This window comes from Puma concolor, chromosome E3 (assembly GCF_028749965.1).
Source record: "Puma concolor isolate L17-30 chromosome E3, mPumCon1.1.hap2, whole genome shotgun sequence".
Taxonomy (NCBI): Eukaryota; Metazoa; Chordata; class Mammalia; order Carnivora; family Felidae; genus Puma; species Puma concolor.
Genome location: NC_141682.1, coordinates 22,790,067 through 22,813,038, shown reverse-complemented (window position 1 = coordinate 22,813,038; position 22,972 = coordinate 22,790,067). Strand labels below are relative to the sequence as shown.

The 22,972-nt window shown below is 45.8% G+C and overlaps 1 protein-coding gene and 1 long non-coding RNA gene across 10 annotated transcripts in view; one reads left to right on the top strand and one right to left on the bottom strand.

The window, feature by feature from the left end:
- The window catches only part of LOC147573059 (leucine carboxyl methyltransferase 1-like), a 57,215-nt gene that overhangs the window by 2,945 nt on the left and 31,298 nt on the right, over positions 1 to 22,972 (top strand). For 2 of the 3 annotated variants that reach the window (XM_086692673.1, XM_086692675.1), the window contains exons 2-4: positions 13,616 to 13,707; positions 16,122 to 16,243; positions 21,234 to 21,310. In XM_086692673.1, the coding sequence (XP_086548799.1) occupies positions 13,616 to 13,707; positions 16,122 to 16,243; positions 21,234 to 21,310 (291 nt within the window). Of the gene's footprint in view, positions 1 to 7,278; positions 7,364 to 13,615; positions 13,708 to 16,121; positions 16,244 to 21,233; positions 21,311 to 22,972 lie in introns of all 3 variants that reach the window. The other variant, XM_086692674.1, reaches the window with a different exon arrangement.
- The window catches only part of LOC147573055 (uncharacterized), a 176,743-nt gene continuing 167,134 nt past the window's right edge, over positions 13,364 to 22,972 (bottom strand). For 5 of the 7 annotated variants that reach the window (XR_015245640.1, XR_015245641.1, XR_015245642.1 and 2 more), the window contains 2 exons: positions 20,803 to 20,905; positions 15,347 to 16,168 (listed from right to left, as the gene is read on the bottom strand). This is a non-coding gene — a long non-coding RNA (uncharacterized LOC147573055). Of the gene's footprint in view, positions 13,379 to 15,346; positions 16,169 to 19,796; positions 20,044 to 20,802; positions 20,906 to 22,972 lie in introns of those variants that run through there. The other 2 variants (XR_015245643.1, XR_015245644.1) reach the window with 2 other exon arrangements.

Sequence of the window (22,972 nt, the reverse complement as noted above, 5' to 3'; positions counted from 1 at the left end):
GTCTCGACCTTCTTGCCATCAGCCGAGTCAGCTTCACGGTGCGTGTGGAGGACCCAGGCTACGCACAGGGCACTCATTTTCTGGAATGCCTCGTCTGTAGTGATCACCTCTTCTCATCCATGTCTGTCACCATCGCCGCGGTGGCACCCTGTGTTTCCGCCCTGGTGCCGCACCACCTTATGCGTGAGCAGCGCGGCCCCTCTCGACCCCGATCTCTGCTTTCCACCTTGCTTGGTCAATTATTTCCGCTATGTCCTCAGGGTGTTTTTCTTTAGGACCTGAGGGTTTTTTTTTTTTTCTGTCCTTTAGATGCCCCTCTAGGCTGGTATCTCTGAGTAGAGCTTAGAGTTTCCCCTGAGATGGCCCCCTGAGAAGGACAATGGTAGGGACAGACTTGTAGGAGGTGAGGGAGGGAGCCCTGTGGATGTCTCTGGAAACGGTGTCCCAGGCAGAGAGCAGGGAGGGTAGGAAGCCCCATGGAGGGAGCAGGCCTGACTTGTTCCAGGAAGGACCAGGCCAGCATGAGGGAGAAGGAGGAGGGCTGAAGGGGTCTTAGGGACTTGTGGTGGTGTCCGATGGAGAATTTTGAACCGAAGAACGAGGTGACCTGACTTGGGTTTTAATGGGATCACTCTAGCTTCTCTGTTGAGAGCAGCCTGTAGGGAGCAAGGACGGAAGCAGGGAGATCAGTTAATAGGCTGACGGAATATTCCAAGACAGAGGTGCTGCTGTCTTGGGTCAGGATGGTAGCACTGGAAGGGCTGAGAATCGACCAGATTCTGGGTACGTTTTGAAGGAGGAGGTGATGGGATGTGTTGACAGATTGGATGTGGGTGAGGCCAGTGAGTGAAAGAAGAAGCCAAGCCCTCTGGCTCATCTCAGATGCGGCCCCACCAGGAGGCCCCTGACACCTGCAGACCGGGCCCAGCCCCTTCCGTGTTCTCTGTGTGTGTCCTTGGCGGTGGTCAGTCCAGCTGCGGTGTAGGCGTAGTGTTGAACGTTTGTCTCCCCCCGCGAGAAGAAAGGTGCGGGGAATGACCGTGTCTGCCTTAGCCACGTGCCTGCTAGACCCATTTCTCAGGCGGCAAAGTGACGAGGAACTGAATGCCGATGCTCAGGGTTGCACTTCCTGATGAGGTCTCAACATTCTGCTGTTCTGTTTCACTAGATTTGAGTGGTCTGTCTGTTTTAGATACCAGGCCAGGGGCTGTAAGTCTGAAATCCTGTTGTAAAAATTACAGAAGTTAATCTGATTTCAACCAAATCCAAAAATGTCCCCCTTGAGGTGCAGGTGGGTCACAGGATCACCTTCCTGGAGAGGCGGCATTTTCCCAAGGGCCTAGGCCTTTCCAGCACACGGATTGCATCTTTGCAGCCGGTGCCCAGAGAGCAGCGCTTGAGAGATTGATCTGAATATTTGAAGGTGGGGGCTGCTGCTTTCCATCCTCAGAGAAGATGTGTCACTTTAGAATTAGAATATTCTGGTGAGGATAAATTAGCTGCCCAACTTGCCCATCAGGAAGGTCCTGTAAATCATGGATTTTCTGCAACCCTCTCCTCATGTTTTCAAAAAAGCAACAAATTAAATTTTGGAAAATATCTATGAAAAACAATGATTTCAAATCTAGAATACTATTTTTTTTCAATGATTATGTTTTTAAGATTTTTTAATTTTTTAAACATTATTATTATTATTATTGATGTTTTGTTTTGTTTTTTTTTTTTTGAGGGGGGAGGTGGAGGAGCAGAGAGAGAGAGGGCGAGAAAGGCTCCATGCCATCTATGTGGAGCCCAGTGTGGGGCTCGGTCCCACAAACCATGAGATCGTGACCTGAGCCAAAATCAAGAGCCAAGCACTTAACCAACAGAGCCACTCATGTGCCCCTAAGATTTTTTTAAAATTTTTTTTGTTATTTTTTTAATGCTTATTTATTTTTGAGAGAGAGCGTGCGCGAGCGAGCGAGTGTGTGCACGCGGGGTTAAGGAGGGTGGCAGAGAGAGAGGGGGAAGGAAGGAATCCCAAGCAGGCTCCACTGTGTCAGTGCAGAGCCTGATGCGGGGCTTGATCTCACAAAATGTGAGATCATGAGCTGAGCTGATACCAAGAGTCGGATGCTTAACTGACTGAGCCACCCAGATTCCCCCCCCCCCCACCCCCATGATTTTGTTTTTAAGTAGTCTCTACACCCAACGTGGAGCTCAAACTCACAACCCTGAGATCAAGAATGACATACTGTTTGAGCCAGCCAGGTGCCCCCTAATGGTTAATTTGTTAAAGGGCAAAAGTGAGTACTTTTCCCCAACTCGTTAGTCTAATTTGAATATACTGTACATATAAGTTTTTGTCTCCATTTTTTTTGTTGTTGTAATGGCTGAACAGTATTCCACAATGTGGTTTTAGTTTATGTGACTGTTCTTCTGTTCATTTGGGTAGCTATGATTTTGCTATTAAAACGGGGCTGCGATAAACATCTTTGCATGTGCGTTTCAGTTTTCCAGTGAGATGGATTTCAGGGGAGAAGCCTTTGCAAAGTGGTCCTCAAAAGAGGTTGTGTCCGTTTCTGTTCTCATGGTAAAAGAGATGCTAAATACAGAATATTCTCAGTCTTTTAAATTGTTTGTCAGCTGGCAGGTGGATAATACCTCTTAAAAATTTTTATTTTATTTAAAAAACTTTTATTATACTCACTAGTAAGACTGAGTATTTTTATTAAAAAAAATTTTATGTTTATTTTTGAGAGAGAGAGAGAGAGAGCAAGCGGGGAAGGGGCAGAGAGAGGGAGAGAGAGGATCCGAAGCAGGCCCTGTGCTATTAGCACAGAGCCTGACGCGGGGCTCGAACTCACAAACTGTGAGATCATGACCTGAGGCGAAGCCAGACGTTCAACCGCCTGAGCCACCCTGGCGTCCTAAGACTGAGCATTTTTAGTTCTTCACTATCTCTGATATTTTTTTACATGACGCCTTTCTCCTTATATTTTCCTAACTGGGTTTTTGGATTTTTGTTTCATTTATGTTTTTATTGGTCTGTAAGAACTTGTCATATGTATGGTAGTAGTCCTTTGCCTACGTATGTGTTCCATTATTTTCTCTCAAACTATTGCTTGTCTTTAAGTTTAGCTTGTACTGTACATTTCATGATGCAGAAATTCTGAATCTTTATGGTCCCAAGTCTAACTTTATGGCTTGGGGCTTTTGGGTAACGTTTTATGAGACCGTTTTCAATCACTGCCTTTTCTTTTAGCACTTGTATGGTTTTGGCTTCTATTGCTTAGAGCATTCATCTATCTTTATAATTTTGTATGTTATAAGTTAGCAGTTTTTGTTCCTACACTGTCCGTTGATGGTCTGTATCCTCCATTGATTTGAAATATCACTTACATACTAAATTCTTAAGTATACTTTAGCACAGCAATGCGTAGATCATTCTTGACTTCCAGTTGGAATTGCTTTTTTCATTTCAATGCCTAAACGTTTTGACTTGCGAAGTGTTAGTCGTGACTTGCCAAGAGCTCCTCTAGCTTGGAATACAACAGGGTTGTATCAGGGACTAGCACAATCTCCTTAGTTCATTTGAGCAGCTGTACTCCAGGAAGAAAGAAAAGAAAGCGATACTAACAAAAGCATGTGTTTGAGTCTGTGAAAGCAATAGGTTTTCAGGGAGTCCCACCCTGGAGACTTCTACATACTTCTCATTGGCCAGAATTGGGCAGGTGACCTCACCCCTAGCTGCAAGAAAGTGTGGGAGGGGAGGATTTCTCACGGGGCAGATTGATACCTCAAACAAAATGGGGGTAAGGAGGAAGGGGTAAGTGGATATTGAATGGGGAATATCCCCCATCGGAGGGTCAGCTATATCGCTCATCTTTCTTGTTCTTCAGAATTTCCCCAGGTATTCTTAAGAGACAGAGGGAGAGGGGAAGGAAGAAAATGGAGGTGGGAGAGCAGGGGTGAGAGGGTGATGATTTATAAAATAAAATGCTCAGGTCTTTAGTGTTCAGTTTGATGAGTCTTAACAAGTGTATATGGTTGACTCTTGAACAACATGGGTTTGAACTGCACTTATATGTGGCTTTTTCGATAAATGCAGTACAGTACTCTAAACGTATTTCCTTTATTATTTTCTTAATATTTTCTTTTTTTTAGTGCTTATTGATTTTTGAGAGAGAGAGCGCGCACGTGAACGAGCAAGGGAGAGGCAGAGAGAGGGAGAAAGAGGATCCAAAGTGGGTTCCGCACTGACCGCAGAATGCCCAATGCAGGGCTCGTATCCATGAGCTATGAGATCGTGACCTGAGCTAAAGTCAGACACTTAACCAACTGAGCCACCCAGGTGCCCCTCTTAATATTTTCTTTAGCCTACTTTATTGAAAGAATACAATATATAATAAATCTAACGTACAAAATACATGTTAACCAACTGTTAAGACTTCTGGTCAACAGTAGTCAATTTGTAGTTAAGTTTTTGGGGAATCGAAAGTTATACTCAAAGTTTTGATTGCACAGGAGGTTGACACCCCAACCCCTGTGTTGTTCAAGAGTCAACGGTATATCTGTGTACCGCCGCCCAAAACAAGATATAAAATATATCTGAAACTCTAGAAACTTCCCTTGTTATATGTTTCTAATTAGTCTCCTTACCCTCACCAGTCATTTTCTGGTTTCGAAATCTGTGGTAGATTAGATCTGCCTGTTTTCGAATGTCATAGAAATGGGGTCATACAGTATGTATTATTTTGTCTTCTTTCACTCAACTGTGTTCCTTGAGATTCATCCATGTTGTTTGCATTATCAAAGATAAAGCCAGGGGCGCCTGGGTGGCTTGGTCACTTGAGCATCTGACTCTTGATTCTGGATCAGGACATGATCTCACGTTTTGTGGGATTGAGCCCCATGTCTGGCTCTGCATTGACAGTGCAGAGCCTGCTTAGGATTCTCTCTCTCTCTCTCTTTCTCTCTCTCTCTGTCTCCCCCACCCCCTGCTCCTCCTCTGCGTGTGCATCCATGCACACACACAGTCTCTCAAAATAAATAAACATTAAAAAAATTTTTTTAAAGATAAAGCTAGATACTAGTTCACGTGATGAGGACAGAGTTTAATCAGTAATTAACTATTCCAATAAGGAAAAGAGTCCGGAGTGAATGAAACGCAACTTCAGTTTGTACAGAGGAGATTTTAAAGAGAGAATGAGGGAGTAAAGTTGGGGGTGAATAAAGTCAGAAGTAAAAAATTACAAAAGCCAGGAAAGGTATTGGTTCATGTGAAACCACCTGGATTTGCTCACTGGGAGACAGGGACCTGATCTTTCAGTGTTGGCTAGAAGAAACAATGGATGCTTTTGGCAGCCTTGAGTTTTCTTGGGCAGGCACTAAGGGGTACCGGAATCATCCTAGGGGTGGAGCCTTGAGCTGTTAAAGTCTACATTAGTGTTTGTTTGAGTCTCTATACAGTAAGTCAAGGTTGAAGCCTAGTTGAGAAGAGGGCTCGAGGAACCTGGCTAGAGTTTGGTCAAGGAAAGAGTCTTTGTCAGTGTAAAGTAGTTTGTTCCTATACATGTATGAATACACCATGATTTGTTCGTGTGTTCTCCAATGATAGGACATTTGAGTTGTATCGAAGTTTTTGGTCATTGTGAATAGGCTACAAGGGATATTCTTATACATGTCTTCAATTTCTCTCAAATAAATGTCTAGAAATAGAATTGCTTAGTCACAGGGTGGGTATATATTTAACTGCTAGACTAATTTCCAAAGTGGTTTATCACTTTACACTTCCCACCAGCAATATATTGAAACTCCAGTTGCTCAACATCCTTGTCAACATTCTGTATTGTCAGTGAGGGTGAAAGAGCATCTCATTATGGTTTTAAATTGCATTTCCCTGGTGACTAATGATCTTAGGCATCTTTTTGTGTGTTTATTGGACATTGCTACATCTTTCGTGAACTGTCCAAGTCTTTTGCCCATTTTTGTTGTTAATGGGTTTTGGTTTTGACTCATTGGAGTTTATTATATATTCTGGATAGGAATTCTTTGTCAGATAGATATATTGTACGTATACGTACATGGGTAGGAAAATTAAAGTTGAAAATATTGACAATAGCATCCAAAAACCTAAAGTGGGTAGGAATAAATATAACGGAAGACGCAAAACAACTTTACACAGAAAACCGTAAAACACTGTTGAGAGGAATTCAAGAAGACTGAAATAAATGGGAGATACACTTTGTTCATGCATTGGAAGATTTGATGTTTTGAGATTCCTGTTCTCCCTGACTTGATCCGTGGAATCAGTGCAATCACCGTCAAAATCCTAACCATCTTTTTTTTTTTTTAGAAGAAATTAACAGATTGTTTATGTTTCCAAATGTATATGGAAACGTGAAGGGTCTTGAATATCCAAAAAAGTCTTCAAACGAAGAGCAGAGTTGAAGAACTTAAACTGCTTAATACTGCTTAATTTGAAGACTTGCAGTAAAGCCACAGCAATCAAAGTCTTTGGCATAAAGATAGATCAGTGAAACAGAATAAAGAGTCCAAGAAATAGACCAAACACAAGTACTGTTGGTTGAACTTCACCTAGATTGTCAAGCCAATTCGGTGGGCGAAAGGGACGTCTTTTTAATGAATAATTCTGGGTAAAGTGGATATTCACGTGGAAACAAAATGGGCCTTAGCCCCTACCTCGTTGTGTACACATTAATTTGGGATGGATCATAAACTGAAATATAAAAGCTAGAACCATAAATCTTTTATATGAAACCATGAGAGCATATGTTGACAACCTTGAGGTAGGCAAACGTTTTGGATACAGAACCAAAAAAAGCACTAATTACAAAGGAAAAATGGATGCACTGAGAAAATGAACAGGCAAGACAGACTGGGAGAAAATATTCAGACTACATGTGCTTAAATGTTTTATTTTTTCCAAAAGAACTTTAGCATCGTTCAGGCCCATGACATCCTGTTACTATATTCTGTATTAACTGGGTTTTTTGTTTGTTTAAGTCAGATATGAGACATTGTACCATGGGAACTTTCTGATTGACTTCTCCTACTTAACTCACCTTCTTGTGAATGTTGGTTCCTTTTTCATAAATGCCTTGCCCACTAGTCAATGAGTACTTACAGTGGAGGCAGTAGATTTTAGGACATATTAATCCTTGTAAAGTAATTGGGTGTTAGCTGAAGCCAAAAGGCAATACCAGTAGCCTCTGTTGGGAAGAAACGATAGCGTGTGAGTTAATTGAGGCTCAGTTTTGTTTTGTTTTTTTTTAGGTGATTCAACACTTAAGGCCTTGCGGATCTACTTAAGAAAGCAGCAGAGCTCACAAGAAAGGAAACAAACTCAAAGTCTGTTTAGGTACAAAGTCTGTTGCCCTTAAGACTTTGCTTCCTGCCTTCCATTTATAACCAAGAATAAAACTACCAAGAAATAGAAACAAAAAGAAAAAAAGAGACTAAAAGAAAGAACAATAAAATTAACAATAAGAGGTAGAGCAGTATCTTAGGCTAGTATGCAGTATGTAGTTCAAATTTCAAACTTAAAAATTGACGCTAAGAGTATCGGATTGATTTTTGCAATTGCATTTAAGTACGTTGTATGTATGTGTATCTGTGCATACATTACATATATGTTTAATGTACATATAAATGTGTGTGTGTGTGTACATATATACACACACGCGCACACGTAAACACACATACATACACACATACACACACACACAGATATCATTTAAGCAACTGAAGTGTCGGGGGAGGGATCCAAATCCAGGTGGGTAAATAGGTTTGAAAAGCAATAGAATGAAATTTTTTTTTTTTAATTTTTTTAATGTTTATTTATTTTTTTTTTTTTTCGTTTTTTTTCTTTTTTTTTTTTTTTTTTATTTTTTTTTTATTTTTGGGACAGAGAGAGACAGAGCATGAACGGGGGAGGGGCAGAGAGAGAGGGAGACACAGAATCGGAAACAGGCTCCAGGCTCTGAGCCATCAGCCCAGAGCCCGACGCGGGGCTCGAACTCCCGGACCGCGAGATCGTGACCTGGCTGAAGTCGGACGCTTAACCGACTGCGCCACCCAGGCGCCCCTAATGTTTATTTATTTTTGAGACAGAGACAGAGAGAGCATGAACAGGGGAGGGTCAGAGAGAGAAGGAGGCACAGAATCTGAAACAGGCTCCAGGCTCTGAGCTGTCAGCACAGAGCCCGACGTGGGGCTCGAACTCACGGACCGTGAGATCATGACCTGAGCCGAAGTCGGCCGCTTAACCGACTGAGCCACCCAGGCACCCCTAGAATGAAATTTTCTATAGGGTTCTGCAGCTTGAGGGACCGACCTTCACCTCAGTGTGTAAAGCAGTGCCTCCCACGGGGGGTCACTATGAGGGTTGTAGGCGTTCCGTTCCTATTGGTCAAGCATTTGGAATGATGCCTGGCATTGTAGTCAACTCTCAGGAGTGTTGACAGAAGTAAAATGAACCTGGCCTTGATCCTCACTGGCTGGGAGAGCGTGGAGGGCCCCTGCCCTTTCCTTCAGGTGAAGAAATCCCTGGCGGAGAGCATGTCACCCCCTTCCTGTTGCAGGTGGTACTCATGCCTATATGGCAGAGTCAGTAAATGCTCTCGAGTGAGTAGGCGGTTGGCCCAGATCAGTGTTTCCCACGGAAGGAATGTGAAATGACTAGGTGGCACACAGATGTTTGAAATTTTAATAGTTAGGTATTTATTATAGCGTGTTAGAAGAAAATCCCAGGTAGCACGTCAGACCCGAGTACTAAAAAAAAGCGAGTTGATTTAAAGAAATGTTACACTGAACAGGTGGTATGTGAATGTCATGAAAATTTCAAAAGCTATAGGGATTGACTGAAGACTGCGAAATAGGTCTTCCCAAATCTGAGATTTTTGATGCTTTGGGTTTTAAACAAAGTCAGGATACACAAAGAGAGGGGATATTTTCTGGGTTTGGGCAACAGAGGACTGTGGTGGGGACAGACAGACAGACAGCAGCACTAGGTGCACAGCGTCAGTGTAGAGGCGACCACTGTTCACCTTTTGGTGCCTACTCTGGGAAGTCTTGATATGTATACTGTACATGTATGTATATTCACGTGTACGTGAATGCACGCATTCATCTAACAGAATTGGGAACATTCTGTACATAGAATTCTGTAGCTTGCTTTGTTCACCTGATAGCGTAACCCCAGGTTCAGTGTTCTTACCGAAACCTTTTTGTGTTCATTCTTGACTATTTCCTTAGGGTAAAATCCTAGAAGTGGGATTGTTTGGTCATCACGTAAATATAACTCTTCAGCTTTGAGTACCAGCAGCCGAAGTGCCTCGTGGCATGGCAGTGACAGTTTACAGTTCTGGTGGCTCAGGTGCCCCCTTTCTCATCCTCACCAAAGCCGGGTTCTATTAAACGGTTTTGTTGCTGATTTGATAGCAGATTTACTGCTTGCTGTTTCTGCTTTCATTTTGCATTTTAGGGTTTCTTTATTTTGTATATTCAGTGGTCACTTGGCTCTTTGGTGAACTGCCCATTTTTGGCCTTTCTTCTGGGATATTAGGATTTTTTTCCTTACTGATTTGTAAGTTCTTTATGTTTTAAGGATGTTACTCTGTGATGTCACAGGTACTTTTCATCGCTTAATATTTGCCTTTTATGTTTGCTTATGATATCTAAGCTTACTGTTGCTCATGTGGTGAAGGCAATACTGTATTTGATCCATGCTGTGACACACGTTCTTACGTCTTTGCCATCAGCTGTGATTTATTCTCAATGTGTCCCGCGGTCACTGCCAAGTCGTGTTAGAGTTGTCATTACCTGTGCAAGTGGATGTGGTCATTGTTGCTTGCGGCATGGCCGGAGGACTACACCGTCAGCTCTTGGGTGCTTCTTTCCACGTGCCTTTTAAGGGCCATTTGCAGAAGGAGCACAAATCCTGATGCTGTTGGAGAACCATCCATTGATACCTCCTGATGAGATCGAGAAAGGCTCAGTAACAAAACCTGCACCTGGACGGTCGGTAGCGTCGAAGGAAATCTTGGAGAGGATGATGGTGATCTCTTGGGGATGCAGCCTTGCCAATGCCCTTGGCGGCCCGAAGGTCAATATTGTGTGGAAACTCACAGATACCCCAAAAGGGAAGACTTAACCCTCTTACTGCATTCATCCATTTCCTTTCAATCCGTTTAAATAAGCACAAAAGGGCTTTTGCAGGAGCGTCTGGCAGCTCAGTCAACAGAGCATGCAACTCTGGATGTGGTTGTGAGTTCAAGCCCCACGTTGCACACAGAGCCTACTTTAAAACTAATTAAACAAACAAGTAAACGGGCTTTTTCCAACAAGCACAAAATTAAAATTGTAAGCAATAAGAAAAACATTAAGCTAACTGGCAGTGTTTCTTCTTTCTTTTTTCAGTCTTATAATTGATAATGTCTTAGATGAAATATGGCATATAGTTCATGGAGAAAAAGTTTAAAACATAGAGATAAATTAAAACACACACACACGCACACACACACACACACACACACCAGAAATCGCCAGTTCCCTAGTACTCGTCTGTAGATACGCACATACACGTGTTGACGGGCACATTGGCTACATAGGTTCTCGGCCTACCTTTTTTCCCTTCACGGTGTCTTGAACATCTTGGCATGTCTGATCCTTCTCGTTCATGTCTGAGATGACCGGTTAGTGTTTCCTTGTGTGGATCCACCATGTTCAGCTGGGCTCCCAGGGGTGACAGAATTCTAAGCTCTGAAGCAGGTTGCCCATCTCCCTTTGGAACTCCCCATCAGCAGTGCCCGCTAGTTCTTTGACCCTTACTCTTCTTAGCAGTGCTCTGTAAATCTTCTCATGTTAGCCGCTCTGAAGGGCAGATCAGTGACATCCCCCCTTTTCCTCCCACAAACCACTGGCAGTCTTCTAGATCTGGAGACCAGAAGGAGACGCATGTTGGAAACATTAGAAAGTGGGAGTCATAAGGACTTGTGACCGGATACGTTCGTGTTCTGTCCCCACCTGTTACGTTTGTGCACCTCGCCGTGGTTTGGGGCCGCTGCACGTGGCTGCAGAGGTCTCTCCCTGGCTCCCACCACCCGCCTCTCTAGTTTCTCCTGTTTCTCCGCTGTTCTCCAGCCTCCCTACCGACTTTCTGTTACTGGAACATTCCAAGGCGGTTCCTGTCCAGAGCATTTCTGTCTGCTCTTCCTCCTGTCTAGAACCCCTTTTGCACAGCTTTCTCCAGTTGTGTAAGGACCCAACTCAGCCCATTCCCTTTTCAGAGAGGCTTTCCCTCTCACGTTCTCTAACGTAGGTCCATCCGTCCTCCGTGCTGTTGTCCTTCATCTGTCACAAGCCCTTCCTTATCTTCGTGTCTGGTTCACTACTGTATCCCCAATGGCTGGCACTTAGCAGACCCTCACCAAAGATGGCTTGATGGAATCAATAGTATTAACTAGACGGAGAATACGGTTGAGAGGAGGGGAAACTGCTCCTTGTCATCCAGAGGAGGGCGGTAGTAAGTCCAACGCAGAGCTTGTGGAGGGGGGCAACTCGATCAGCTTTTCAGCAGGTAGGGCTGCTGGGCATTGGAGTGAGTGCCTTCTTTGTGGTGCATGGTCAGGCAGTGGCTTGGTGTTGTTGAAGGATTCTGGCATCGGATGTCAGGGTTGACCAGGTCAGTTCCAAGGCCCCCTCCAACCCTTAGGTCCATGTTTGATGTTCGCATCACTAGTCTGTGGTTCTTAGACTGCAGATACGGCCTTTACCACTAGATGGCACTAGGTGATTCCTTTGAGGCCAGTGCTCCTCAAATCCGCCAACAGTGAGAACACCATCTTCTCTCTTTTTTTACTTATTGAAGTATAGTCGACATACAATGTCACATTAATTTCAGGCGTGCAACATAGTGATTTGACAAATCTACATATTACTCAGCACTCACCACAGTTAAGTGTCGTCACATCTGTCACCGTACTGTTATAAGAGTAGTATTGACTGGATTCCCTATATTCCACTTTTCATCTTTGTGCGTTACTTATATGACTGGAAGTTTGTACCTCTTAAGCCCTCTTTGCCTATTTTGTCCATCCCCCCGCCCTCTGGCAACCACCACCTTGTTCTCTGTGTTTAAGAGTCTATTTTGTTTGTTCGGAGAACAGACTTTTCATTGCATTTTACCCCAAACACCCACTTCAACAAAAGCTTCATAAAACCGTCTTAACTCTTACAGTGTGGAATGCATACTGATATTTTCTATTTCACTCTATTCGACTGCATTTTCACAGATGGAGACTTGCAGACTACTACACTGATTTTATTATACGGACGGGTCATAATTCATCGTTTGAAAAGCACCGTTTTAGACAGCTGAGCCTGTTCACCCTTGTAAAACTTGGACAGTCTGGGCCCGTAGCAAATCGTGTCCCTTAATGAGTGCTTTGTGCATTTCCGTGCTGACTTGCTGCCTCGAGAAACCAAAAGTATCTGCTTCCTTATGTGTGTGTGTGTGTGTGTGTGTGTGTGTGTATGCAGATGTGTGAACGTGGACATGAGAGAGACTGGGGGGGATAGGTTTGTACAGGATTAGCACCGACCACAGTCAAGGCAGCGGTAAGCCTTGTCAGTGGACGTAAAGAGAAGATATCATATCTGCCTCTGGGAGCTCAGACTCTAGCTGGGTAACAGTCACTCACCCCTTCCCCTCTCCGCTTGTTCATCAAGAAACACGGAAATGAGCTCATACACTCAGGATATCACTTAGGATGCTTCAGGGTGTAGCAGGTAACAGAAGCCTGACTCCGTTTGGTTTAAGCGATAAAGACATTTGGAAACTCTCAAAATGTCTGTGGAGAGGTAGAGCGGGGTGCAGGCCCACAGTGGCTCGGCCTTAAGGATCCAGGTTTCTTCCTTTACATGTCCTTGTCCTAAGGCTGGTTCCACTCATGGTTGCCAGGAGACCTTAAGTGGTCATTGGGGTTTCAGATCCCTGGCTTAGAACACTAGAGCTTTGATTCCCTGTCGTGTGGCCTGGGGAGAGGTTAGGTTACTGTAGCATTTTCCAGGTTGTAGTGCATGCCAGAGAGGATAAGCTACAATGGCAAAATTTTCTAGGTTGTAGCTGTTCTGTTTATTTGTTCCTGGTATTCCCTTTTACTCTTTAAGGGACGTGAAATGACAGAGCTGGGGGAAATACTTAGGGAGTCATTATCGAGTTTGACAAAACAATTCTAGATCTTTCCTGTGGACCCAGAACTTCTGGTTGAGTAGGGTTGTCTGAATAGTTCTGGCCAGCGAGTTTGCCGAGTGAATAAACGGTTGCACGTCTTCTGGGTGAGGGACGAGGTGAGGTTGTATGCTCTCCAGGGTCCTGGGAAAGGAATTAGCAGTCAGAATAAAGAGAGGTGACACATGGCCGCCGTGGGAAGGGTGAGAGGGAGTGTAAGTGAGCACCTCGGCAGATGGCTGAGTCTGTTTACATTTGTAACAGAGTGCTAAATGGGAGTGTGTTGGCCTTGTGAAGTAGATGGTTTTCCTCCTTGACCTGGTTCCCGAGAACCTGAATCTACTGACGTCTACTCACCTGCCTCCTTTTTATCCCTTCCAGGTTTGCAGTAAGCATTGGCTACTGGCATGACCCTTACATCCAGCATTTGGTAAGACTGTCTAAGGAGAGGAAGGCCCCCGAAATTAACAGAGGCAAGTGACCCCCTCCCTTCTCACTATTCCCTCATCAGCTGAGAGGCCTGGGGTTTTAGGGATTCATTCTTTTTTTTTTTTTTTTTTTAACAATACAAATTTATTATCTTACAGTTCTGAAGGTCAGAAGTCAAACATGGGTCTTACTAGGCTAACATCAAAGTGTCATCAGGGCCGTTTCTTTTGGAGACCATAGGGGAGAGTCTATTTCCTTTTCTTGTCTACCTTCTAGAAACTACCTACATTCCATGGAAGATGGCCCCTTCTCCATTTCAAAGCCAGCAGTGTAACATAGGGATTCATTCTTAACATGAGAGTTCCAGTGTTCCTTCTCTCCAGTAGTACATGAAAGTGCTTATTTCCCCACATCCTCACCAACACAGTGTATTATGAAACTTTTCATGTGTGTTAATCTGATCCATGAAAAATGGTATCTTACAGTAATTTTATTTTAGATTCCTCTTATTTTGGGGTGAAGTTGAAGATCATTATGATTATTTTTTTAATATATTTTTTAAATGTTTATTTTGAGAGCAGGCGAGCGAGCGAGAGTTCACTTGCTTGCAAGCAGGGAGGGGCAGAGAGAGAGAGAGAGAGAACGAGAGAGAGAATCCCAAGCAGGCTCCATGCTGTCAGCACAGAGCCCGATGTGGGGCTCAAACCCTTGAACCGTGAGATCGTGACCTGAGCCGAAATCAGGAGTCGGACACTTGCTTAGCCCACTGAGCCACCCAGGTGCCCCAAGATCATTTTATATGTTTAAGAGCCATTTATATATCTTTTACTGTGAACTGTCTGTTCATGGAAGGAATGACTTTTTTTGGCCTTGTTAAAGTGATAGTAACCGTGTTAGGCTGTACAAGTGATTTCTATCAAGGCAGTGAAAGGAGTTGAGACAGGAGGGTGACTTAGTCTCAGCCAGATTGAGAAATTGGCCAAATGACCATAGTTCTTGTGGGTGCAGGGCATCTTGGCCCTAAAGACGGATCCTATGGGTAGTTTCAATGAGAAATGCGAAGAAATTTTAAAGTGGTGCTTCCTGAGAATAAGGACATGGTACTTACTTTGAGCTGAGGGTGAAACCAGGCATCAGTAAGATTGGACGAGGCCTGGCTAAGAGGCCTTAAGCCTCCCTCCCGCACTCTTGAGGATACTTTCCTAACAGACCCTGCAGAGGCAGGGCCCCACCATGGTGCCCTGGGTGCTGGGGGCCGTGGGCAGCAGGTCAGCCCTCCGTCCTTCTTCCTCTCCCTGGGTTGGCATCGCTAGACTAGGGCCCCATAGTAGGAGAGTGCTTCCCAAACAGCGTGTGGGGAGCATTTTTAAAATTTTTCCAATGTCCAGTCCATTGTGGATGATACTCTGTAACCCACGGTAAAAAGGATTTACTAGAAAAGTAAATGGAAGAGACATGTAACGTTTACTTATTTTTGAGACAGAGAGAGAGACAGAGCGTGAACAAGGGAGGGTCAGAGAGAGAGGGCGACACAGAATCTGAAACAGACTTCAGGCTCTGAGCTGTCAGCACAGAGCCCGACGTGGGGCTCGAACTCACGGACCGTGAGATCATGACCTGAGTCGAAGTCGGACGCTTTACCGACTGAGCCGCCCAGGCGCCCCAAAAGAGACATGTAAAACGGCAAGCTCAAATTATTTACTAGTAGAACCCATAGACATGAAATCCCTATGTCAAATTGCAGTAAGTGTCTAAATGCCACTCAAATTTTGTTCTTAAAATAGTAATACTGTAAGCAGAAGGGTTTAGAACACAGATCAATTTTATCTTCCTTTGACCCTCTTTTATTTCTTGTCTCCTCTGGTCCAGCTTCCCACGCCAGAGCTTAACAAGTCAGTTTATTAGGCACCATTTGCCTGTGCACCGCTCCCCGCCCAACCCCGCCTGTGATGTTTTACAAACATCGAGGCTCTAACCCACACAGGATGGAGATGAACGGAGCACGATAAGAAATATGGCTGTCTTTGCTTTGACATTTATCTGCCCCATTTCCTGACCCCAGAATACTTTCCAGACGGTCTCCCAATTTTGAGTTTCAGCAGAATTCAGAGTAGCTTTCACTGAGCCAGGAAAAAACACATTTCTAAGAGATCCCATGTTTTGATGTAAAATATTTTTCTTTCATATGTAGAATTAGGGGACGTTGCGTTTTCCTTAAGGTAGTTGATCCAACCATTGGATAGATTGTGCTTCTTTTGGTTCAAATGGCTTTAAAAAAAAAAAAGAAGAAGAAGAGAATGTTAAAGTCGTTACTTCTCCCATAAGGTCTATGGATAACCTAAACCGCTACCCCTGAAGAAGGGCAGAAGTGTTGCGTTTTGTTCTCCTGGTGTGGTGAACTTGGCAAGGCTTATTTCCATCATCACTGAGTCATGGCTTGTCTCTGTCTCTCTCTCAGGATATTTTGCTCGCGTCCATGGCGTCAGTCAGCTTATAAAGGCATTTCTACGGAAGACAGAATGTCACTGTCAGATTCTAAATCTTGGGGCTGGGATGGATACCATCTTCTGGAGACTAAAGGTAAATTAAAAAATACCGCCCCCTTGTTTCCCGAATTGTTTAATTTTCTGAAGGTTCCCACCGGGTTCAAAAATGTCAGGGGCGCCTTGGTGACTCTGTCGGTTGAGCACCCGACCCTTGACTGCGGTTCAGGTCGTGATCTCTCGGTTTGTGGGTTCAGGCCCCGCATTGGGCTCTGTGCTGACGGCACAGAGGCTGCTTGGGATTCTGTCACTCTCTCACTCTCCCTCCCTCTCTGCCCTTCCCCCATCTCTCTCTCAAAATAAGTCAATAAACATGTTTTTAAATGCTAGAAATATATTCAAAAGGAATGCGGTGACTGCCTGTCTCGCGTCCCTGTCCCCATCTGCTTGCACCTGCTGTGCCACCACTGTCAGCCACGTACGTGATGTCACCAGGGCCCTACATATGTGCCTTGCTTCTTAGCTCCTGCTGTTACAAACAGGGCTTTTGATCAAAATCCTTGTATACATTCTCTGCGTGTGTGCAAGAGCCCTGCCAGTGGAGTAGCTGAGACCAGGGGCCCATGCATTTGCCGTTTTGACGACAACGAAAGACTTTACTGTCGTCGTGACGGTGTCTTCAGTATGGCTTGGAGATTTGCAAGGCTGGGTGATGGTAGCATGACACAAAGCCCTTTTAAGTTTATTTATTCATTTGGGGAGAGAGAGAGAGAGAGAGAGAGAGAGAGAGAGAGAGAGAGAGAGAGAATCCTAAGTGGGGCTTAGATGCGGGGCCTATCCCACGGAGCACGAGACCGTGACCCAAGCCGAAATCAAGAGTCAGAGCCCAACTGCCTGAGCCATCCAGGTGCCCCTCCATTCTCTGATTTGGTCCCTCACCTCCTTCGTTAGGGTTCAAGAGCAGGTATAATTACACTCCCTCACAGAAGAGGAAATGGGTCCAGTTAGTGGCAGAATCAGGACCACAGGCCTGGTCTTTGATTCCGGGCTGGAATTGTAGCACCAAACCTTTTCTCTACAACGATCTCACTGATTGCGTTTTCTTTTTTGTAGGTTTGTACAGATCTCTCTTGGTTCTCCTGTCAGGTCGGTCATGTGGCAGTCATGGGTACGTGCATTTCCCCAGATTCTTGCAGAAGTACACCAAGATAAACTAGAGTGTGTGGGCCTAATGCGACCTGAGTGTGTATTTTGTCCCTCATCAGCTCACCCGATGAGGTCTTTGGTCATCGGTGCCCCCAGCCTCTCTCTCACTGAGGCGAGAAATCAGTGGCCTCAGCACAGCCTTAGTATTAACTGGTTGCCTCTGCATTCTTCATTCAGGATAAGATAGCTAACATTTCTGAAGGGCGTGCACATCCATGACCTCAGGAATGAACATGAGAGCTCTGCAGGTGGTGGGGGGGTTACCCAGATGGGGCAAGGTGGGCTTCGAGAGCTTGTGCCGTCCCCAGGTCGGACAGCCAGTGGCACTGGAGCATGGAACAAACAACGGACTGCAGTTCGTCCATGTCCAGATTCCCTCCTTGTTCTCTCCAGAGAGCCCTGCGGCTGCTCGGGGTGGGGGGGGGGGCTCTTTGCTATAGGTCGGCGGTGCCTCTGGGCCTCAGAGACCACGGTGTGGTGGAAGGAACTGGAAGAGAATGCAGTGGCAGAATGTGTGTGGTGTGAACAGAAGCCACGGGAGAAACTCCTCCTTTGGGCTTGACACCCTTTTCAACGTGGTCCCGTGGTTTGGTTTCTCCCCCCGCCGTGTAGGTGGGTTAATCATTACTAAATCTGAGATTTTTATTTCTGAGCAAGGTACACTGAAGCTCATGTGCCCCTTCCAAGAAAAAGGTTATCTGTGAGGAGCGAGGAAGGAGAATAGTGCAGGGTCTGAAAAATTTGGTGGAGTTTTTTCTTTTTGTTTGATAATGACATTAGTCTAAAGGGTTTTAAAAAAATCTGAGTTTCTTTTTAGAAAAATGATGCTTGTTTGCTCTTTGGAGCAGGAGCTGAACGGGCCAAACTTAGGCTGCCACCTATGTTGGTAAATAAAGGTTTATTGCGACACAGCCAACTCCCAGTTCCTTCCATCTTCCCTATGGCTGCTTTAGCCCTACGGCAGCAGAGTGGAGAAGTCACAGCAGAGACCGTCTGGCCTACAAAGGCTAGAGTACTGGCTGTTTACAGCACGTTCGCTGATCCCTGTTTTTGAGCTCTATGTGCTTCTGTAAAAGAGGAGGGGAAATCTCGTCGGCTAGTCTTGTTGTCTCGTGCACCTTCCACCTGGGAGGGTCCCCTGGCTGCACCAGCAGAGGCTTGGCTGTGGGTCACAGGCTTTTTGCTGCCGCTGTGTGTGAGCTCGTTCTGTATGACGTCAGGCCCCAAGACCATTGGGATAGTTGAAGGCTCCCACCTTCAAGCAGCGGGTGAGAGTAGGGTGCAGGAAAGCCAGTACAACCCCAGACGAAGAATAAAGGGTGAGTGAAACCCTTTAAGGGACCTCAGCTTCTTGGTGTCTCTTGAATCCTATTTCCACACGGCCAGAGGATCAAGGACGCAGGGGGTCAGTCTCAATATGGCAGCCTGTGCAGCGGTCTGCCACGTCGGATCTCCTTTGAGCCTACGGGATACTCTTCGTCACGGTTGTCCCCGGCTGCCCTCCGGTAGCTCTCCACGGTCCTGGTTGCCTTCCATGCCTCCTGTGACGTGCAAGCTACTGGCGAGTGGAGTGTCGGAAGGGCTCAGGGAATCCCAGAATAAAAAGTTGAAGCCTCATGTCCCACAGCCATTTGTTGCCCCTTTCCCAAAGGCAAGAAAGAAGATGTCTGTTCCTTAAAAGCTCCAGGTGTGCCTTTTGGAAGCTTTCCCTCCATGGTGACCCCTTAATCGGCATTCTTAAGAGGGCAAGTAGCTGATGAGTGGGAAAGCTCTTTAGAAAGTCAGAAGTCCTAGACGAGCTATAGGATCATATGCTGTCCTGCATTTGCTTTTGTTCTCCAGGCCTTCTAGAATTTTAGCATGTCCTTAACTTCATATCGTGTGAGTGAAATCCTTAGAGGGTGTTCTGGAATTTCCTAGCAAAAGTCATCTTCTGGTATGCTCTAAACGTTTCCTCCGAATATCTTCGGACAGCTTTTTACCCGGCCCTGCCCTACACACGGGCAGGGGAGCGCGGCAGCACCAAGACAGAACGGTTGAGATCGGTGAGCGTGTCTCTTCTGATGGGTCAGGAGACGGTCTTTGTCTCTGTCTTCCTGTCTCCCCCTTCCTCCCTCCCCTTTTGTCCCCCAGACCAGATCCCCTGAGATTTTCCAAGGGCGAGGGGTAGCTGGCTCTCACAGTTCTGACACTTGCCCTCAGGGTCACCTCCTACTGGAAAATGCTTGCTTGTGATTGCTGCCCCCCCGCTCCCCCCTGCCTGTCATGCTGTCTTGGGGGGCCGGCTCCCTCTCTGTCCCTGCTGTCCATCGCTCGTTACTGTGCACGTAAATGGTGTTCTGCGCAGTTGCTCAAGTCAGAAAGAGGGGTGTCATCCTCACCCCAGCTCTTCCTTAATCCCGGCCCACACCTGTGAGGCCCACCACCGGGTTCTGGGCACCAACCATTGTCTTTTTCTTGGTCTTTGTTTCCACTTTAAGTAAGCGTCTCTGTACTTGTGGAATGTAAGTACAGGTGGATACGGAGGCGTTAGAAGAGCGCTTTGGGGGGGCGCCGGGCAGGTCACCAGGTTGTGGAGCGCCTTGTTTCTTTCCCCAAGCCTCAGGGGCATCGGGAGCTGCTGCAGGCAACACGCAGTGTGTCGCTGGGAGTCCAGACAGCGGTGTCCTTACAGCGTGTGCAGTTGGCGAGCTGAGGAGTAGAGAATGCGTTCATGAATACGCATCGGGGCTGAGGGACCGGTTGGACATGACAGAGAATGTGCTAGGATGGCCAGGGGGCCAAGGGGAGAGCAGGCCGTGGATGTAGAAGGGGGAGGAGCAGGGTCGTGTGTGTGTGTGTGTGTGTGTGTGTGTGTGCGCGCGTGCGTGTGCGTCTGGCACGCTTTTTTACTGCAGCCCTCAGTAAAGATAAATGTACACCCCAGGCCAAGACCTAATTCTAAGTACCCATGTCAATAAGGTTTTTAAGTTTATTTATTTAACTTGAGAGAGAGAACCGGTGGGGGAAGGGCAGAGAGAGAAGGGGACAGAAGATCCAAAGCGGGCCCTGGCCCCTACGTGGGGCTCAGACTCTCGAGCCGTGAGATCATGACCTGAGCCAATGTCAGACACTTAACCGACGGAGCCACCTCGGCGCCCTGTCCCCGTGACAGTCAATGATAAAGGCACACACGTGGCACTTACTAAGGCAGGTCCTGTTCTGAGTGTCCCTTGTGTGTACTTATTTCCTCATTACTCCTCACAACCCCGTGAGGTGCTGTCCCTGTCTCTGCTTCGCAGAGGAGGGAAACTTGGCCCAGGGAGTGGAGTGACTTTGGGGCCTCGCAGCAGACAGGCGGTGGAGCTGGGATTCGAACCCCCGTCCCCTGCTCCAGAGCACCTGCCCTTTACCACCCGCTGTATCCTCCCCTCACAGAAAAAAGTAAACGTGTCACAAAACAGTACTCACCCCCACTGTGTGCGATGCTTCGGCATTTTTGCTGTTTTATTCCATTTTATCCCTCAAATGCTGGTCAGCATTGGTGTCCTGACCCTCTCTGAGTCCTCTCGATCTGCTTTTTGGAAAATTCTGTCAGGTCCTACTCCCCCAGCGCCTCCACATACCCCCACCTCCCTCCCAGGCACTGGTCCCCCAGTTCAGGCTCCCCGTGACTTCTTCCCTGGACAGCTGTGAACCCCTGACTCCTGTCCTCCATCCATTCCCCACGTGGAGATCACAGTAAGCTGGAAAATACATCTCTGCCCATATCGTTCCTGGATGTCAAACCCTTAAGTGCCCTGATGCTGTTCGGGGCCTAGTACTTGCTCGGTACATGAAGGTGGTCAGTAAATGTAGGAGTGAATACATAATTCTAAAGCTTACTGCATGTTTTTCCTCAGGATGAAGATCTTCTCCCAAGTAAATATTTTGAAGTGGACTTCCCCATGATAGTCACGAGAAAGCTGCACAGCATCAAGTGAGTATGGCTTTGACCAGATGAGAGAGCCCGGTAGGATTCAGGGGCAGCGTTCAGGAGGTGGCCCGTCTGAACGCCAGAGACCTCATTTTAGGGGACTCTTCCCTTTTACCCCCTTCCCACCTTCTTTCTGGCCCCAAGATCCCCATTCCAAACTGTCTTCAAAATGAAATGTCCCCTCCCTTGCAACTCTTCTGTCCGTTAACGTAATTTCTCTGAACACTTAATAGAAATGACCTATGGTGGTATAATTTTAATCTGAAATTTAAAAAAATGTTTTAATGTTTTATTTATTTTTGAGAGAGAGAGAGGGAGACAGAGTATGAGTGGGGGAGAGGCAGAGAGAGAGAGAGACAGACAGACAGACAGAATCCAAAGCAGGGCCCAGGCTCCGAGCTGTCAGCACAGAGTCCGATGTGGGGCTCGAACTCATGAACCGTGAGATCATGACCTGAGCCAAAGTTGGACACTTAACCGACTGAGCCAACCAGGTGCTCCAATAATCTGAATTTTTATGTGTGCTCTGGCTACTTCTGTATCTCCAGAGCATAGAAAAGGGCCTGGCTCACAGCAGATGTGTAGTAAATAGCGTTTGAATGAATAATGGGAGGCCAAATTGGCCATTTACTATATATGAGATAGTATGGGGGCCACCCTGAGTCCATGTTTTAAGAATTCTGCAGTTATAGATGACGAGTTTGTGAATCTTTGCTGAGAGCTTTTGGAGCACCATGTGAAATGCTTCACTCAGATGATCTCATTCAGCCCTCAGAGCCGACTCAGGAATGACATGCTTTTATTAGCAGTTGAGGAAACCAAAGCTCAAAGAAGTTAAGCTAATTTCCATAAGGTTACCTGTTGACAAAGGGGTAGAGCTGAAATTTCAACCCTGACCTCAAGCCCAAGGTCAGATTTTCTCAGTGGTTTTTAACGTATACTTCTTCCCCTTCTTTTTAAATTAGTCATTTAAACAAAATCTTGTCTTACATTTAAAAAAATTTTTAGTAAACATTAAAACTTTCACCTTGTCCTTTAAAGGTGTGTAATTCCCACAAGCTAGAAATAGTTTTCAAGTTTTTTTTTTTTTCTAACTTACCCTATGGAAACAAGTTTTCCCCTTTTCCAAATACAAGATTATATTACACGGAATGTGCATTTTATCTAAAAAAAATTTTTTTTAATATTTATTTATTTTTGAGAGAGGGAGACAGAGTGCAAGCTGGGGAGGGGCACAGAGACAGGGAGACACAGAATCCGAAGCAAGCTCCAGGCTCTGAGCTGTCAGCACAGAGCTCAACGCAGGGCTCAACCTCACGAGCTGTGTGCGAGATCATGACCTGAGCCGAACGAAGTTGGATGCTCAACCGACTGACCACCCAGGCGCCCCACGTAGTGTGCATTTGAGATGCGCTATGGCATCTGACGCTGTGCAGCCACAGAATACGACCTAGCTTGTTAGGACACCGAGTCAAATAAGAGCAGGTGGGCTCTCACTTAAGCCTAGAGGAGGTTTCTGGGGTGAAAGATGTGTGTATGGTGGTTGCGATACGGAAATCGGCTCTCTGCTGTCTAATTTTTTGCACATTCTGGAGGAGAGCAGAGTCATCACAGAAATGTTACTGAACGTCAGGTCTGAGTAGGAATCGGTTTGTTTAGTTGCCT